The 19688-nt window shown below is 41.4% G+C and overlaps 1 protein-coding gene across 1 annotated transcript in view; it reads left to right on the forward strand.

Annotated features, from left to right (window-relative positions):
• LOC147252368 (obg-like ATPase 1) overlaps positions 1 to 19688 on the forward strand; it is a 42546-nt gene that overhangs the window by 17414 nt on the left and 5444 nt on the right. The window contains exons 5-9 of the mRNA XM_086221141.1: positions 2482 to 2657; positions 5841 to 5921; positions 6272 to 6369; positions 17813 to 17953; positions 18491 to 18587. Of these exons, the coding sequence (XP_086077267.1) occupies positions 2482 to 2657; positions 5841 to 5921; positions 6272 to 6369; positions 17813 to 17953; positions 18491 to 18587 (593 nt within the window). The remainder of the gene's footprint in view (positions 1 to 2481; positions 2658 to 5840; positions 5922 to 6271; positions 6370 to 17812; positions 17954 to 18490; positions 18588 to 19688) is intronic.

A 19688-nucleotide genomic window follows, 5' to 3' on the forward strand; every position in this document is an offset into this window, starting at 1 on the left:
GGAGCTGAGACCCACAGAGACAAGCTAATTAGCTTAGCGCAATGTTTTGATGATGGGAAACTTGAGCATACCTCAGTATTTAACTGACGAGTGGCCAGCTAGACTCCATTTGGGTACCTATCTTGTTGTCTGGCTCTGGGAAAGATGGTAAATTAGCGTGTTTCCCCAAAATGTTGTATTATGTTCGTTTAAGCTGATAAAAGTAAAGAGTCAAGATCTTGGACATATAGAGGACAAGTGGGGGTTCAGACTTGTTCAGAGTTCCATTTAATGTCTCTATTATGCAATAATTCACATCTCTGATCTGACATCCTCTATCCTCTGTCATCAGCCTCTATTTTTCCAATACCAGACTTTCATAGATTTATTTTATAGCCAGTGTGATTAGATGTGAACATTTCAGAACTGTATTTTATATGTAAAATATATGATCGGTTTGTTATACGTATATGTATTGTGTTTGACACAATATTGATGATGTAATAGTACATAACACTCAAATTGAGCTATTTAGCATAATCTTTTGACTTTTGATCATTTATGTTTATTACCCTCTTTTTACTTAGAATATGAAGAAAACATGATGTGTCAACTTTGAAACTCCCAAATGTGGGCCTGTGTCCGAAAAAATCTCAAATCAAAGAAGATTTGATAGCATTTGTGGTGAAAGATTAGAAATGTACTTGTTACGAGCCTAAAATATGTTCAGTTTATCTTTCTGTTGTCAGCTCAGGTGATGGTGCCTCAAATTATGTTAATTTGCCTTTTTTGTGTAACTTCTTTTTGCGTGGCTAAGGAAATGTGTACTTCCTGTTAGCCAATAACACTACCTCAACTGTAACAGGTATGAATCAGTTAAAACACATATCTCCTCAGTTTCCTTCTTTTCATTTCAATGTTTACATGTTTTCTTTCCGCCATTCTGTACTGTGACAGCAGAAACAGAGCAGATTTTCAAGGAGCGATGCTGTTGTCTGGTTGTTGTCGCTTCTTACTAAGCAGTGGGACCTTTCCAAATGGGAACTTTTCCACTTCCTGCAGCCGCATGAATGCACTTTTAGACACAGCGTTTGAGCTAAAGGACAATTGTGATTTTTCCACATCTTCCATTGGATTTTGTGCTCATAGTAAATCACCACAGGCCTTGCAGTTCATCCTCTGGGGATCATTGGTATCAAAACAAAATGAATCCTGTTAAAAGATATTTCAGTCAGGACTGACAAACCAATTGGCCATTTTTTGTCAGTCTCGTGGCTAAATAACCAAGACTGATGACAAACTGCAACTTTACTGCTCTTACAGTATTAACTTATCTTCTGCAGTAGCTTCAGTGAGTTGATGAGCTCTTAGAAGGGGATGCAAGTTCCTCGTTTGAATCCCAGGTAGGCATCATGACAAATACACTCAGCAATGAATCATCAATACATCTACCAGGCAGCACTGTTAAAACCTGTTTGGAGATGGTGTGACAGTTTTGTGTTGAGTAGCACAGATCACTACGTGACGTTATCATCTGTCAGGGCCTCACCTGTCAGCGCTGCTTCACCCATTCAGGTGTCAACAGAATTACCATATGAATACCTGAGTACATTTACAGACTCCCCCATGCACATTCCATACATAGTGTCCCTCAACACAGCCGTACTTAAAGCCATCCGTCATCTAATATACACATCCTCGCTGAATGAGATGGCATTCCCATTATAATGCATCAGGAAACTTGTTGATGGAAATACGAAACTTGTAAAGTGTGTTAAATGGGAGCTAGTCCAAAATACCATCAAGGTGTTTTAACGTTATGCAAATCTTAGGATTTTTGAATTGACAAAAATATTGTAAAACATTCTGTCTACTACAGTTGGCCGTAGTCATTTTAAAGGCTCTCACTCTTATGTGACAGATGTACACACGTCCCCCGCCCCTCCCCTCCCCTCCCCTCCCCTCCCCAGAAGGAGTCCTATAAGAGCTGCTGCTGGCTAAATGGTCTGCTTCAGAGCCTCATTACCTAATCACCAGCAGCCATGCTAAAGACGCAAATGATGAGGGGAACACTGTCCCCTTTTGTTTATGATTTAAAAAAAAAAAAAAGATCATTTTTAGCTTAATGTCGATGCATTTCTGACGGTTTTTAAACCAAAGATAGACAAGTTGGTTGGCAGACAAGCTGGTTTCCGTGCGCTTAAAGCCATGGGATTTCTAATTTATGGTAACTTTGACAGTAAAAACTGCAGTTCTGACATTCCTGACCTCACTGAAAAAAAATGACATACATTCCTGGATATTTCATGGATTTGATGTGACTTTGACATGAGTGCTACTGGGCTTTTGGTTGCGGATTCTTCCTATATTCTATAAAAAAGTTAATTTTTTTTGGGGGGGGGGGTTGTCATTGTTTCTTATTCAGTATTCTAAAGTCAATGGAAGTGCTTCTGTTTTTGGTTGCTGTGTGTAATAAAGTGTTACTATTTCCTGGTGCTGCAGGTGCATTTGACGATGAGGATATCATCCATGTTGAGGGGACAGTGGACCCCGTGCGGGATATGGAGATCATCCATGAGGAGCTGAGGCTGAAGGATGAGGAGATGATCATCCCCATTATTGACAAGCTGGAGAAGACGGCCATTAGAGGCGGTGACAAGAAACTCAAACCAGAATACGTGAGTCAGGGTCCCAGCGGGCCCTTTGCTCCCCCTCACAGCAAGGCACAAATAATAACCCTCCCACACACATGGCCAAGGAAAAAAAAGTATGTTTTTTTTAATCTCCCTCCAATGGGTCTCACTCCTCCCCCTGCCCCATTTTCTCCCTTTCTGAGATTGAAAGTGATCAGGGGTCAGGGGTTTTCTGCTGTAGAAATCATTAATAGAGAGTTACTTATTCAGCTGCCGACCCTGGGTCACAGCACTGGGCTAATGAAAGTGTTTCCACACAGCTCTTTTCATCTAAAGTAATACTCAAATCATGGCACAGCTCTCGCTCATGCTTATACACCTACAGCAGCTTAGGAAATTGTGTAAGGCTATACAGTGGGTGACACATATGCCTATATGCTATGAATACCTTGAATGTTTAGAATATCATCCGACCGAGTATTCCTGGCTTGTGTGCAACGAGGTGAAGGCCAAAATGCAGGGTTAGAACAGAGACAAATGCCAGATCAAGACGTATAAAGATGCGTGCGCGTATACACACACACACACACACACACACACACACTCACACAGTGGGCATATTGTTAAGGTAATGAGGCTGAACGGCTAACTTTAGCGATGATGTGGTTGTAAATGTCTCATGATGTATTTGATAGGACAGGGCGGGCCAGCATGGAAGAGGATTTGGCATTTCACTCAGAGCAGCATGGCCTATTTCAGGCCCAACACACTGAGGCTCTGACCGCTCATTACACTAACGAGAGGGGTTATTTCACCTGCTGCAGAGGCCCCGTGCCTGCCTGGTCCCCCTCAGACTAACCCCCCCCATCACTGGCACCCGCTCTTCCCCACACCCCTGTAGCCCCACAGACAGGAGCCATTCAGGCTAGGCAGGTGGCCGCTTACGCACATAATTGCTAACAATTTTTGGCAATGAATAAAAATGATCTACATTACTTGTCAAAGGTTGTGCACACGTTGGCAAGTGAAATCTATAGAAGACCTCTTTAGATGGCAAAGAATGGTGCTTATCAAAGGGTGCAGCTTTTAGATGGGAGGGATTGTGTGATTGTCTCACCGGCTGAGCCTGGTGTGCGACACCCTCAGCTGCGAGCTGCCACCTATACACATGTTTATGTCAGCATCTATATGCAGAATGTGTGCTCCAACCCCACATCTATAAATGTACAGTTTAGAGGAAACAATCAGCCTCGCTCTTTTATTATTCCACTGGATTCTATAAGACAAAAAGGAAATTGTGTAACTATTTAGATGGTGATTACTTCCTTTGATGTTCCTCATCACTAAAGGAATTGAAATAAAATATAATTTACATTAGCACAATTTGTATTGCCCAACAAGTCTGATTGTATTTACAAGAACAACTCTTAAATATGTTACAGCATATTAAAAAATATAAGTGGGATAATTAGCTACCTACTCAGGTAGATGAAAATAGTAATCCTCATTTTAATAAAAAAAAAACAACACTTCTCTTAATTGATGTTTCCCGGCAAAAGGAAAAAATATACATAAAAATAATTTTGAAAAAGAGAACAAACAAATAAATAAATGGCATTTTTTCTGTTCTTTCTTGTGTCTGCAAAAAGTCTGTATAGAAATGCAGAATAGTAAATTCAACACCATGCAGGATTAAAAATGATCAGTATACCATTTAATTTTAATGTTGAGACCTCTTTTGTATGTAACAGTATATGATTATACAGTATAGTGAAATGCATGCGTTGCTGGAGGAACAATGTTTAACGTTTGCAGTTTAAATGATATTCAAACCAAATCAGGAATTTGTGAGTTATTATTAAATAATTGCTGTGTGAATGAAAAAGTCATTAATATTTCAAGGTAGTTTGTATGCGTACAGGCAGAACAGGTCTCATATGTACACATTGCTATAAAGATTTAAACCCATTTTGCTGGGGTTGTGTTTACAAGAACAATGTTTCATTGCTTTTGTCCATATGAATCCTCAAAATCCCTATCCTTACAAAACAATAATAAGAAGCCAGCCCACCAGCGGCGCTTCATGGTGGCAGGCATATGTGTTTGACCCCTGTGGGACCTATATGCCTTTTATTAACACCTGCCTGTTAGAGGAGCGCTGCACGGCGGCTGCAAGCTGATGAGGGAAACCTGGAGCGGGTTCAGCCTGTGTCACTGGCCGTTTGCTGTTTCCATTTCACAGATGATTAATCTCTCTGTGAAGACTTGGGCCGGCGCGGGCGGAGTGTATGCAGCTCTTCCTGCGCTCTCTCCTGCTGGCTTCACTCTGGCTGCCTGACTAAAAGGCCTTTAGAATTCCTGTGGAGAGAGATGTGCAGAGAGTGAATGCAGCTGGCTGGGGGTCAGTGTGTGGAGCTTTTTCTGCCATTGTGTAATTGAGGCTCTGGCAAGATTTTTTCCTCAGTTCTTTCAAAAGGGAGTATGATTGTGAAGTGCTGCAAGGGTTTGGGGAGGGAAAAGGAGGTAGGGGGAGTGTTTCAGGGGGTGGGGGAGTTTTTATATGAAGGGGGAGGTCAAGTTGACAGGAACAAAAAGAATGTGTTCCGCTAATTTCTGCGGGGCTGGATCAACAATAATAGGCTCAATTTCTTTATTACAAATTTTATAACTACCTCCCTCCCATTTTCCCACCCTTTTCCGCTTCCAGATCCTGTCAAGACCCAGTCTCGCCTGTGGTCTCAACCCACAAGTACCTCTGTAATGAATCTGGCATACAGAGCTGGAAATGCTCAATATTTTCTCCAGAAAAAATAGTGAATAATTAGTTTTGTACCTCACTAGTGCATATTCACTACTACACTCTGTAAAATGCCTGAGGAAAGACCAGCAATTTACACCTAACTAACCAACTTCCAATTAGTTCCATGCTCTTTCCAATTTCATCTCCTCTTTTCATTAAACAGTCCCAATGGAATATTGATGCTCAAAACTCGAACCGAGACACCCCAGAAGGCATTTAGTCATGATTTAAAGGAGGGAAGGGGGTCTTGTGCATGCTATTCCTGTCAAAGCCAGGCCACTCCTATTTGAATGCAAGCGTAGCCATTGTTCAGCTTGGCATCAGGATGCCATGCATTTAGGAAATAATTACCCCATACCCTGCTGGGTTTATATTCTTTTTCATCTCATTTAATGGGTTCTTGTTCATTCTCTTTTAACCCCAAACAGGACGTAATGTGCAAAATCAAGAGCTGGGTCGTGGATGAAAAGAAACATGTACGCTACTACCACGATTGGAATGACAAAGAGGTAAGCGTTTGATGTCACAGTCAAATTTATTAATTTAATCTATCCTGGTGATAACAACTGCTATTATTTCCTCAATGTGTATTTTTTTAGCAGCACGTCTTTTTGTGCAAATCACAAGCTAATATTATGCACAGTCTTTTGCTGATTGTATTTTGACTGACTTTTGTACAAGCTAATGGCATCTGGCCGCGCTGAACCTGATTTCAAGGCTTTATAGTTGCTCCCCACCGTGCTTTTATACCAGACCCTAATTTGATTTGGCTTCACTTATCTCTGTCTCTGCTGTCCTCAAAGGCTACTCTGGAAAGTTTGGGCTCTCAATTTTTGCCTTGTCTATTTTTTTGCCACAGATCGAAGTGTTGAATAAGTACTTGTTTTTGACATCCAAGCCAATGATTTACCTCGTCAACCTCTCAGAGAAAGACTACATCAGGAGAAAGAACAAATGGTAAGTGATGTGAAGAGGAAGCAAGATTGTGCCTCCTTCCCACCCCAATTGACCTCTTCTCACCTTGCTCTGGGCCTGACCTCGCCATCACTCAGCTGTACACACTGTAACACACTCATTTGCCTAGAACATAGCAATCAAGAAGAGTTAGCATAGGCTAACGTTACTCTCAGTGGGGTCTCAGGTCTTCCATAAATAATCCAATGGAGCAGATGGCGTTGTTCCCCAATTGAGCACCTTAACTCTTGGTTTGCTTCTTGGTTTAAGGCTAACTATTTTGTTGACAGCATTGTACCTCTGGAGTTTATCCTTCTCATTTGCTGAAGTGTCCGACAGGTGCCCACCTCCTCCAACAGTGCCAGGGCCAAGAAACTATGAAGGGGGAGAAGGTTATGGATAGGCAAGGGGTGTTTAGGGCAGATCTCCAGGGAAGGAGAGGGTCTGTTGACACCAAGAGATCAATATCAACATCCAGTTGTCCCCCAAAGTCCAGTTCATCTGACTATAATGTGTGTACTGTGCCTTTGCACGGTATGTTTTCTTGGCCATGACATGGTTGAAGGAGGTGAGCTTCAACATTGTACAACTGTGTGCGCACATGGACGTGACATAATCTGGCACCTCAGTGGACGAAAAGAATGATTTCCAGGGGTACAACATTGCTAGCAAAATAAAATAAAAGTAGCAAACCCACAGTTTTGGAGTCTGCTTGCAGAACAACAGAATCTGCTCCATCAGACACCGGTATGGATGACCAGAGAACTCGATTAGCACTGCGTTATGATAGCCTATGCTAATTCTTATCGAGGCTTATTCTGCAGGGGTGCAATCATGCAAGCTTTCAGGAAAGTGTTTGTTACAGTGTTTACATAAGAATGCTTAGGCCAGGTCGGCCTGGAGCAATGTAAGCGCAGGCTAGCGTGGGTGTGTGGAGGAGGGCAATCGTGCCTCAGAACACTACAAGGCAACCAGACCAAGTGTGTCTGCACTTGAAGTCTATGTAAATACCCCTAACTAAATAACTGTAACTTAGGTAAACATGTGGGTGTGTGGTGGTATGACTAAAACCTCATTTTTGGGTCTATGGTTAAAGTTAGATTAGGCTTATGTAAGTAGCAGTTAGGGAAAGTCTCAAGGAAATGAATGTAAGTCCATGTAATACTTCAAAAGTGTGTGTGTGTGTGTGTGTGTGTGTGTGTCTGTGTGTCTGTGTGTATGTCTGTGCTTGTGACAGTCGGCTCCTGCTGACACAAACAGTCATATCTCTGAGAGGATCTGCCTGGAGGTGGCACTAAGCTTTCTGGAACACAACATCCAGCTTTGCAAAGCAGCCTACAGACTCTGCACTTCATTAGTGCCATACTGACATATGGTCTCCATTTTCCATCAAATTTTTTTCTCATTTCCATATGATATCAAAGACAGTGAAAACTTTAAAGCCAGTGAAAACTTTAAATACATTTTTAAAAAAAAATAGGCAAATATAGGGATGTTCAAAGCCAAGTAAGTAATTAATAACTTGTGGAGACACTCAATAAATCTCAAGAAAAACACTCTTACAATACTGTCATATTTCAACTATTTCTGCTCCAGATATTTGGTTTTGTCTCCACATGTTGTTGCCCAACACTATTAGTAACATGCTTCACAAGCTTCATGTCACAGCAAAGAAATTCCCACAGATCACAAAGACCATTTTGTGTATTCATTGATTTTGAGTAGCAGAAAATAGATCTTTTGAGTAGAGAGCGACACAAGATTTGTTCTTTTTTACGTTACAACTGCGACACAGTTTATTTCTAAGGATAAACTTTTCTGTGCTTCTAGCCATAGCTTAGATTTTCTGTCACTATCGGTTTTTATTGTAATCTTCATGCGGCCACAGCGAATGCCAAGCCATTATGTCTGAAAGGACTACTTTTCCTCACTACAGCCTTTTGGTCAATAACATCAACTTGTGGATTGTTATTGCACTCTTCCAATTGCCCTCAAGGTGTGTGGTGTCAGTTCTTACAACATTTGTTTTACTGGGCAAAATGGTATTACAAGGGAAGTTGTTTACCTACGACTGTTTGCTAAAATGTTCCTGACACGAAAGTATGACTGTCAGGGGAGGAGGGAGCGAACTCATAAATCAAGTGATTCATGCATCATGTGGAACATCCGTCATGAGTAGGAAGAGTGGTTTTTTTTGTGTGTGTGTGTGTGTTATTTTTCACATTGCGTGTGTGTGTTTTTTTTTAAACTGTGTGAAAGCAATAAATCAGAGCATTTTAAACAGGCAAACAGTAGTGCTCAGGTGTCCTGAGGGCTCGGCGATGAACAATGCTGACATCAAAGTGTTGATGTTTGACAAGTGATGAGTCACTTCCCTTGTCCAGAGAGGAGCTCACACCTGTATGGAGATGATTACAGGTAGATCTAGCTGGCCCTAATTGTACAATAAATGCTGCTCTCAGCCCTAATGGCAGCTAGTCTGCAGCGGAGACGCCAGACTGCCATTTGGCTGTCGCCATGCTCCTGTGTTTTTCCACCAGCACAGTTGAGATGATGATACGGTTTAAGGACTATTCAAAGCAAACAGCTAGACAAATTGCAATCTCAGCTTTAATGTGTGGAGGAGAAGAAGGCAAATCACAGAATGAGGTAAATAAGCCGATTTCATTTGTGTGTCTCAGGACACTTATTCGGGCCATTTCCCAGATTGCATCCCACGCATTTTTTAAAAGTTTTACATATTTGAGATGTTTTGTTGCCTGCCTGTCTGCTAGGCTTCAGGTTATTGTTTTCAGGGGGGGGGGGTTTGTATCAAGTTAACCAATTTTATCATCGAAGAGACCCAATAGCAAGTTGTGGAAGCAGTTTTCTGCAAACATGGTCAGTAATTATCAAACATTACAGATGACAGTGGTTTTGATCCGCATTTTGGAGGCTCCAAAAACAGTCCGCTATTAACGAAGATCATCCTGTTTGGAGTACAGGAACCACATACCAAGCTGCCCTTGTTTAGACAAGAATACACAGTATTAGCTTTAGCAAACCATCATTAATGGAAGGATCAGACGAGGAGCAAGGCCTCCTTTCATCCCCAGGTTCTCTGCTGGAGACAGTACATCATTTACTGTTGAGAGGAGCACATGGCTCCAATCCTATACAGTGCATGTGTATGAGAATGCGTACATGTGCATGTTTGAAGTCTGTTTCAGAGGCGACTCCATGCTCATTTGGGTGCTGGCGTAATTGCGGTGTGGAGATCAAAGGCGCGCTGGCCGAGTGATGTTCCAGAGGAGACTTTACCGCACAGCCCTCTCCTCTGTGCAGAGGGGGCTGCCTGCTGCTCAGCGCTCCCCTCTCCCCTCTAGCCATGCACTGCCCCCTGCACATCCCCGCTTGTAAAAAATGATTAAGGCCGCATTTGTCATGTGTTTATGACTGAGAGGCATTGCGTGATAAGGAATGGCATCTACAAGAGTCTATCAAGAGGCTTTCTCCTCTTTCCTCGGCGTCAGCAAGCTGCCTGGAAGCTTTCTCCTCTGCACATACTGTAGTTTGTATGTTAGAGAGGGTCATTAAAGCGCTGTTGATGATGTAGTGGCGGCAGCCTTCCCAGTGTTACTGTGTTTTCACTCATCAGTTAAGATGTTGTTTATTTTACAAGCTTGTTGCCTTGGCATCTTTATTTTTTTAACAGTGCAAAATTTTATTTTTATCTCATCTTTTTTCGCTTCAAAGAACCACAAGCAGTCACATGTGGCACAAGCAGGAGACACAGTGGAGCATACTCCAAATATGCTGTGATATTTTTCTTTCTTGTCATTTCTTGCTCTTTTTTCACTTCTTTTGGACAATGTGCATTAAAGTAAATTGGTGCCTCTTAAGTAGATCAGTTGACCTTTAAGGAAACCAGTGAGCGTGACCTGTCTGTGAATGCCTCTGCCATGTGGGTTCTCCTGGTGAGTGTAAGAACCGCAGGGTACCATTGCTTGAAGCTTTTATTAACTGTATGTGTGTGTGTGTGTGTGTGTGTGTGTGTGTGTGTGTGTGTGTGTGTGCGTGCGTGCGTGCGTGCAGTGTGGGGGAGAGGGAGGTTTGTTTTTCTACCTATGCGTGTGTATGCATGAATTTGCACTACAGAAATTCAAGTGTAAACATCTGTCTTCTTTATAATCTTACCTCGACTTTTACTTTTAAACTGTACACTTGGCGTCTTGTGTGTTATATCCAAGTAATTCCTCGCTGCCAAAATAAATATAAAATGATCAAATCCCCGCCTAAGCCAAAGGGTCATTGCAGCCTTCCTTCCAAGAGAGAAAGAAATTCCATTTCATACCATTTTTTATCTCTGTAGTTTTGTGTCTCAGTAACATCAGTGTGTACTGTTCATGTACCCTTGAGGAACCTGTAGCTCCTGTATTACTGTTGATTGAACAAGTCTGTATTATAGTCAAAGTCTGAAACTGCATGTTCCTATTGACAGTATTTGAAGATGAATTAAGTTTTGTCGTGAATGCTTACAACTCTTTAATGTGGTAATTATGTAAATTCTTCTGTACGTTTTTTTTTTTTTGCTGAATTTCACCTCCTGCATACTTTCATATTTGAAGGCTTCACTTAAACGCATACGAATTAACCAAATACAAATTGTAAAATACTAATATTTTATTGAATATTTTAAATTGTTTCAAAAGTATAAAAAGTAGATTGTGTATGAAAGTGTTTTATCATATAACCCAGTCTCAAACTTCCTGGAAACAGGCTGAATGAGTCACTTTTTACATTTCATTCTCATCATTTGTTACTTTGCATAATTTTTTTAAAATTTATTTGTACATTTTGCAGTAGTGTCTGTGTTCACATAGTATGGATCTGTTTATGGAATAGAAGTTTGATAGTGAATTCATCTCAGGCTTGATCGTTTGGTCAGAGTTGTGCTAAAAGTTCTTGGGAGGGCTGCAGACGTGTTTCCGATACCAAATTTGGGCCACGGCATTCTTCAGTCTGAGAATGGCAGCTCTAATTAAGTGAACACGAGTAAGTGACTGGAAATATACTCCATTCACAATCCACTCACAGTTTATTTCTTTTTGATTATCGCTAAAATAAATGTCACCCAACTGTTTTAGTTGTTAGTCAGTTAGAACTTTGAATTACTGACTAGTTTTTAAAGATGCAATTCATTTCAAATGGTCTTGGCAGTGCCACAGAAATGGTAGGGAAGTTATACATTGATATATACATAGTTTGTGTGTGTGTGTGTGTGTGTGTGTGTGTGTGTGTGTGTGTGTGTGTGTGTGTGTGTGTGCATATATACTTCAGTTGGCCTGCTGGAGGAGCTTCGATAATTACAAGAAGAGGAGGCCTCAGCAGGAGTTGCAGCATGTCACATGTGCATCTTCTTTTTTGAAATCTGCATATTGTGTCTTCTGCAAACAGGAGAAAAGATGCTTCATCTTCTCAGCAATTGTGCTTTCCTCTGTTTTATTTAATTGGTATGTATTTCTTGTTGCTCTTTTAAAGAATTCCGGTAAAATGCTTGCGTTTTCATGCTGTCTGATCATGATGACAAACAGACGGACATTTATAATTACCCCTAAAGATCGTAGAGACAGCAGAAAAACTAAGATTGGCGGGGTGGACCATTATAATTCATTTAAAAAAACACTCCATGAAAGCAGTTTCTGAAACCCACTTCAGCTCCTCTAAACCATAATTCCCATAAACACAAATGAAATTTTATTGAGTGCAAAGCCACTGGCTCCATCCAAGTTTTTCGGCGCTAGTATCTAGGGAGTTACTGTTCACTTTTCAAAGCCATGTGCATGATATACGATCATATTTTAGTTTCGTCCACTCTCCATGTGGGATCTTGAGGAGCTTTTCCCATGGAACACGACTGCATAGACTCCTTTAGCTAGTTTTCAACAAGAAAAAAACAACAGGAGAGTCTGTATAATAAAGCTGAAACAGATGGTACTAATAAAATCTGCTTGGTCCACTTAGCCCTCTTAGTGACTGTCCCAGGTTCTCCTAATGAAAGGACGCTGTTGTCGTGTCACCATGTTGTCTTTGTTGTGTCCCGGTGGTCAGGACGTGATGCTGCTGTTGTAATTAATGAGATATACCTTAAACTTGGGTTTAATAGAAATGTCTTCTTTCTGAGAAACAGCCTTTTGTTTGTTCTGTAAGATATTATTCTGCTCTCCAAAAAATCCATTCCGAGTCATCACATCTCCCTCTCGTCTCAGGCCTTGGCCCGAGGACACTAGAAACTCTGGAGCATGCTTGCTTTCTCCTGAAGACACTCCTGGGAATTGTTCCCCTGTAAAGCCTGCAATTTGGCATTGTAGATATAAAAAGAAATATCTGCAGATTTCAAGTCCGTCTAATGATACATTTTGATAGCTTTGCCTTTGTGTGCGCTATGCTTTTTATTATCTTTCTGATAAGGTTTAGAGCAAACACACGGCACAGTGAGTAGCCTGTAGCCTCGCCCGCTCTAATGAGACAAATAAATGAATTTAGTGTTGCCACATACAGCTCCTCAACGCTTATTATCGGGATTATTGTTGAACTGTTATGAATTGGGGTGGGGGTTGTGGTGGGGGTGCCATATTGGAAGGGGGCATGATTGGCTGATGTTACATATGTCCTTGATTACCTTCCCTCTGCTTTTATTCTAATAAGTGGCATTCTTTGTACTCCCTGGGACAGCTAGACAGTCTGACACACGATGAGAATAAATATTGCATGTGGTAGACATTAAGCTGTCATCCTGGAAAAAAGAAGAGATGGAGAAATCCGTGTGGTGTTCTTCGGCGCTACACTTTGCCTGCTCTTGTCACAATTGTCACATCTTGATGACTCCCCCGCTCTACCCCAGCCCCCTTATTTTCTCTCGCCCAGTCAACTGCTGTGAATGACAGCATGGCTACCCCATATAGAGGATGATTTTGGGTGATGTAGAACATAGTCCTGTGGCTTACTGTTTGAATTTCCAATGTTCTTTTTTTATTTCTTGTTAACCCACCTCTCACAAATAGCCTTTGAACAATGCTTTGATAATGTCTGGACAATCATCATAACAACGGAACTGCTTCGCCATTGGGTTTATCTATCCTGTGCAAATATTGAAAGATTTGTTCTCAAAAGTTTAATGGGTTTATTTCTCAAAGAAAAGAAAGTCGTTCCGAAAAAAAAGCTTTTTTCCTGCCCTCCCTCCAGGTTTGTTTTAGGATGTGAGATGATGTTCTCAATTAAAGCTGCTCCCATTGTGCCTGTTTCCTCCACCTCATGGCCGCTTTGTAGACTGAAAGAAGATGACAATATTGACGAAAGCGTGTCCGTGTGTTAGATCTCCTCCTCTCTGAGATGTGTAATGCCTTTCCATCAAGCCATGGCCACAGGGAGCAGAGAGCGTCTGCACTCTCGTCTCTCTGGAGCTCACCATTGAGACGATGAAAAGCTTCCCACAGAGCCCCCCGACTTCCCAGCCTCAAAAGCCACCATGAGCTCATGCTTCTCATTTCTATCTCCCTCCACAGAGGAAGGAGAGAGGAGGGGGTTCTTGTGCACTGTGTGCCGCTGCATCCAAACCCCCTAGGATGCTGGTCCCTCTAACCTGTGACCAGCAGCTCGGGTGGGTTTATTACTTGATGAGTCTGGCGTTCAAACCAGCTGCCAGGATGGCTCTCAGTAAACCATCCCGCCGGCGTACCGAGGTCCGGATACTGGGCACTCCACCTGTAGGTGATGGAGCTGAGGAGGACACAGGTGGTGGATTACTCCTCAGGTCTGCCAGCATTCAATTACATCTCAAACTGGAGGTGTTGGCCCACCTTTTGCAGGCTTAACTGGCTAAGCACTTCTTAAATAGGCCAACCTGTATGAATGTATGTCAGACGCAGGCCCAGGTCATTGTCTCAGGTAACTGCCCTTGTATTATAGTAACTCCCATTGTTTTCTCCTCCTGAGCCACTTAAGGAGATCAAAGCTGTGACAAAGCCCAGGGAAGCCCCAGGCATGAGGAAACACAGGAATTATCCCCCCCTCAGCATTCCCACACAAAAAGACAAATAGACTAGCCCCAGAGGGTGGGCCCCCTGCGGGACATCTCTATTCACATCCAGTCTGTTGTGGAAGCTTCAATTGTTTTCTTTTTCTTTTTTTCTTTTTTTTTCCTGGTCATTTCACAATATATTGTGCTTTAAATCACGCGTTGTGAATGCAGCAGACGTTAAATCTAAAGATGTTTTCCAGATACAAATAATTGGAACGCTTGCATTTTGATGTGTTTTTAACAGTTAACATGGAGTAAAAAAACATAATTGAATCTCGTGTTTTGAATTTGTAAAAGCTGGATGAAAGCACATGTAAGAGAACTGTTTTTCTCTCTTTGACTGAAGAGTATCAGGAGAAGCACAAACACGGCTTGTTCCTCGGCCTCGTTTGAGCCTTCAAGCTGCTGAATGATTAGCAGAAATAATGTCCCTGTCACCCTTAATCACATTAAAACGTGGTTAACATTTAATTTTTCCCACTTGATATGCAAAAATTTCCACTTGATTTGCAGCAAAGGCCATTGGAATTCCATTATAAAAAGAATAAAAATTTCAGGCATCATTTGTTCAGAGAAGGATATCAAGAGCAGAAAGTGCTGAATCTTTCTATTAACCGAGCAGTGAGAGATGGCACTCAGTGTTGGGATATAATGGGAGACTGACAAGGCTTCACACACACTCTCTCACACACAAACACACACACACACACACACACGCACGCACGCACACACACATCGCTCGTCTTTTTTTTGTGTAACTAAGACTTTTTTTTTAAACATTATTTCAAAAATCCACTTTTTCACTTTTGTCTTAAGAGATACAGAAGATAAGCGGCAAAGAGACCAAACAGGTCACTGAAGTGATTTATACCGCCATGAAAACATGAACCCTATCAGGAATGTTCCATGTCAATTTACATTTCATGAAAAAAAAGAATATCTCAAAAAAAAAATAATAATAATTTCAGTATATTTTGAATCAACATTTTCCCCAATTTATGCAATCCATACAAAAGTTCACACAAATAATTGGAAAGGACATAAATACAAATTGCAACATGGCGTGGGTAGACAGCGGTGACAGAAATGGTTTTCGGAGTCACGCTGACGGAGCATCAAAGCTCTTAATTGACAGTGCTTTGTTTCAGGAGTTGCGGGAAGGAGGTGTTTCGTGTTGCTGTGGCAAGGTGTTTGCCTGGTCCTGTGTCACTCAGTGCACAGACCCAGAGACCCCTGTGCTCATTTGCAGCTCACGTTATCCGTCTTGGCTTCACATTATTAAAATCATCCCTCAGCCCTCGACCAAGAGCCTCTTTGTTACTTGGCTGACTTGGCTCGGCTCTGTCAAGTCTTCACCAATTACAGTCGCAGGTACAATAGTCTATTCACAGGATCACAGCCCTTGACTGGTGTGGAGAGAGTGATTTGTGAATCATTATTCAGCCGCCTGTAGAGAACGCCATACCTGAGGAATGCAAATAACGTGCCACCAAACAGACAGCTGTGCTGCTAAAAGTGACAAACTACAGCTGTTATTATCTCAGATTGGATTTTTTTGCCTCCTGGAACAGCAGCCATCTCCTATGTTTTCAGGGTTTTGGGCTTTGACTAAATGTGTTGTATTTTTGCATGCTTTAATGGTGAGACATCTTATTTCCACATATATATCATGTGAATAGGAAGTGAAATATTAGGTTACAACTCTTAATAGCGTCTGAACGGACAGGCAAGCTGGCATTTCAAATTTACCCTGCAGTCTTATTCTGGATTGTTGCAGGAAGAAACATCCAGTAAAAGCAAAACTGTGCTCTTGGTGGGCCCATTATCCTGTCATGTATATTGATAATCATTAGGTAGGAGCAGTGATATGGGGCTGTAGGTGATAAAGCAATGACATTGTTATTAGAATAGATGTGGTATTGAGGTGCTCAGGTTCCTCCCAGTCTTTGATTCTTATGGTCTTTAAACAGGAAACTAGGATTACAGATAATGACAGGGACCCTTTAGAATCAATCCATCCTTGGACCTGTGTCGGCCCGCCGTGTGAAAATAGATTTGTGTGATGCTGTTCTTTGAGTCCTGTCCAATCCCAGCCTTAGAGCTTGTGGGGCTAATCTCATAATTGCCTTAACCCCCCTTATATTGTTCTGACTGAGAGTTACCATTAAGTCCATCTTTGCCCTGCAATGTCAGGTGTCCTGCTGCACTGGAAGACAAAAAAGAAAACAAAACCTCAGTTGGATCAGAGAAGACATATACAGACAGATGATAACATAAAGGACAAAAGAAGAAAGTGCAGAAATATAAATGCAATTGAAGAAGAGAGGGTGCCTGAATGTTTAGTGTATGGATATTGGGTGAATCATTTGAGGCATTTGAGATTTTGGGCCAACACAGAACTTTACATCCATCATTTAAAAAAAAACAGAAAAATAAAATTAAACTAATATATTTGGGAAGAATGGTGTTGTCCCTCCAGAAGAGTTCCAGAGACACGTTTGTTCTTGTGGCCCAACACCCTGATGAAAGATGCATTAATTTTTCTTTAAATTGTCATTGTTTCCTTTTCTACTATTTCTATTGTCTTTGTGGAAAATGTTAAGTTCGGTAATCCCTGGGTGAATTTGTCTCTTTGAATTTACTCATGTTCAGTCACAACTCAGCATTTCAGCGAGAATACTGTATTCTTTTATACCAATATATTTATTGTTTTGTGAAAAATAAATCTCCCTCTTACAAAGTCATGTTTGTCGTGAGAGTTTTGATTCTTCCTGTTTTCAGTGCAAATCAGTCTCTGAATTTCTACTGCAACCATTGAATGAATGCTTCCATACTGTTTGTAATTTTGAGATGAAGGTATTCATTTCTAGAACATTTGAAAATAAGCGTCTTGAAATTACGTTTTTCTTTCATTTGTTTAAGCTGTTTAAAACTCAATTATAGCTAGAGAAGTTGTTTAATAACCCACATCACAAAGGTGAAATTCCACATCCACATAAATGATTAATTAATGATTTGTAATGATTAGTAACGGCACCATGCCACATTATTTTAACTTTGCTGATAAAAGAACTGCAGCTTTTTTGCATTGTTGTGTTGCTGTTTCTTTCAGTAAAGCCTCAATATACTTTTTTTTTTTCCCTTAATGGCAATGAGGTGTGGTTACGTTTTGAAATATTGAAAATCTTTATATTTCAACTCAAACCTTTACTCAGGCAACTCTGATGTTGAGAAAGTGTCACTCTGTGAGAGGAACATTGGGAGTGCAGCCCTCTGCCAACTCTCATACGTTCAGCTGCTCTCATGAATATGCATAGGCAGCCCATAACAAATAGCTCCATGTTAATCAAGTCTTCTAACTTGTTTTGTGGCTGCCGTGTTTGCCAGGCTGGTGAAAATTAAGGAGTGGGTGGACAGTCACGACCCGGGCGCCATGGTCATCCCCTTCAGCGGCGGCCTGGAGAGCCTGCTACAGGACAAGAGTCAAGAGGAGAGTGAGGAGTACTGCAGGGAGCACAAGACACAGAGGTTAATTAGCATTCAGTCTCCCCACATTTTATTATCAGCTGTGTCCTCCATGCACTCCTTTAATTGCATGTGCTGATAGAATAATAAATGGCAGAGTAATTACCATTATAAAGCAAAGGATCCCTCTTCTTACTGAACAACTCAGTCAAAGGGTTTTCCTCTAAATTAAGTTTTTAACTGTCATCTGTCATCTGTAGGTATAATTATAACTTGGGCATTTTGGGTTTATTGTTCTCCTGTGAAAACCTCTATGGAGAGAAAAATTGTGACAGCAGATTTTTTTTTTCTCCCAGCACTGAAGGCATCGGGTTGAATTCTTAAAAATGCTAAATGAGTCCACAAGCTGTCTAATTAATCAAAGAAACCATTGGAGAGTTGAATGCAAAACGAAGTGACCCATCTTATTCTCCTAATGAGTTTGTATTGGAATGAATGGGGACTTGCCACCAAAGGGAATGTTGTCTAGGCATCAGCAGCTATAAGGAATACTTAAACAGTTCCAGTTCTGGCTCATATGTTCTTACGTCTGTCTTGCAGCGCCCTGAGCAGGATCATCAAGGCCGGCTACGCAGTCCTGCAGCTGGAGTACTTCTTCACTGCCGGACCTGATGAGGTACGCGCGTGGACCATTCGGGTAAGAGCCAGCATCCCTCTGTGAACGTAAATGTACAGATTGTGAGGAGGTGGAACCAAACAAACACACGCACACTCACACACACGCACGCACGCCCGCACACACACACGCACGCACACACACAGACACAGACACACACACACACACATAAATGAGCAGTGCCCCATGTTCCACCCTGCTGGCACCCTCACTGATATCACACACTTTCAACTTTGTCATGGTTGTGCTTTAGCTAGTCATTACAGGCCAAGGATAACTTCAATTACTGGTGAGCTGCTGAACAGTGAAAGTGGGGACTACATTGATTGAGGAGGGCAACAATTGATTTTGCCCATTACGTCCATGAGAATGTTTCCATCCTGTGCAGATCTGCCTGCCCTCCTCCTGCCGCTTGAGATAAGGAGCCGGTGTATTGTGCCTGCCTAATCTGTGTGACGGAGGTTGTCTGTGCCAAAATTGATGTCGCTTTTCATTCGACTGTTTGTGGGCCTTGCTGGGGGCTCCTCCTCCCTATGTGTCTCAGTTTACTGAGCCTGGCTGGTGCAGAGCTTTGTGCAGGGGGATTGCAGGATTTGCATCAATACAGATGTTGGCTTTGCATGCAGGTATTACATGTTAAAAGACTAAAACTCCTTTTTTAGCAAGTTGGATGATGCAAAAAGATGTTTTACTGGTCAGGAACACTAAAACATATATCAAGTAAGTTTAACCTAAACTTTTTTTTTTTTTTCAGAATTAAAGATCGTAGACCTGAATAATATCTGTATCCACTCAGATATTTTCATGGATTAAATGTGAGCTACTTAAGTGTCTACATTTTAGTAGCAATCAGTAAATTCTCTGAATTGACTGCAATAATTCATGTGCGTTTGGTAGCGATAAGTTAATAACAGAGCAGTCTCACACAGAGTGTTTGAATTCAGATCATTGTTGTTGACCGAGAATGTGTTTTTGCTGTGCATGAAGGATTTTGGATAAGACGCAGTAGTTCAGCTGCAAAAGTACTTTACTTCTGCACTCATGCATAAGTGGTATAAAGGACAGGCGCATCAGAGAGAGATCACAAAAACAAAACTGTGTAAACTCATAGATAGAGCAGAC

Source organism: Aulostomus chinensis, chromosome 12, assembly GCF_037954235.1.
Source record: "Aulostomus chinensis isolate RoL2024-O1b breed Wild chromosome 12, RoL_Achi_v1.0, whole genome shotgun sequence".
Lineage (NCBI taxonomy): Eukaryota > Metazoa > Chordata > Actinopteri > Syngnathiformes > Aulostomidae > Aulostomus > Aulostomus chinensis.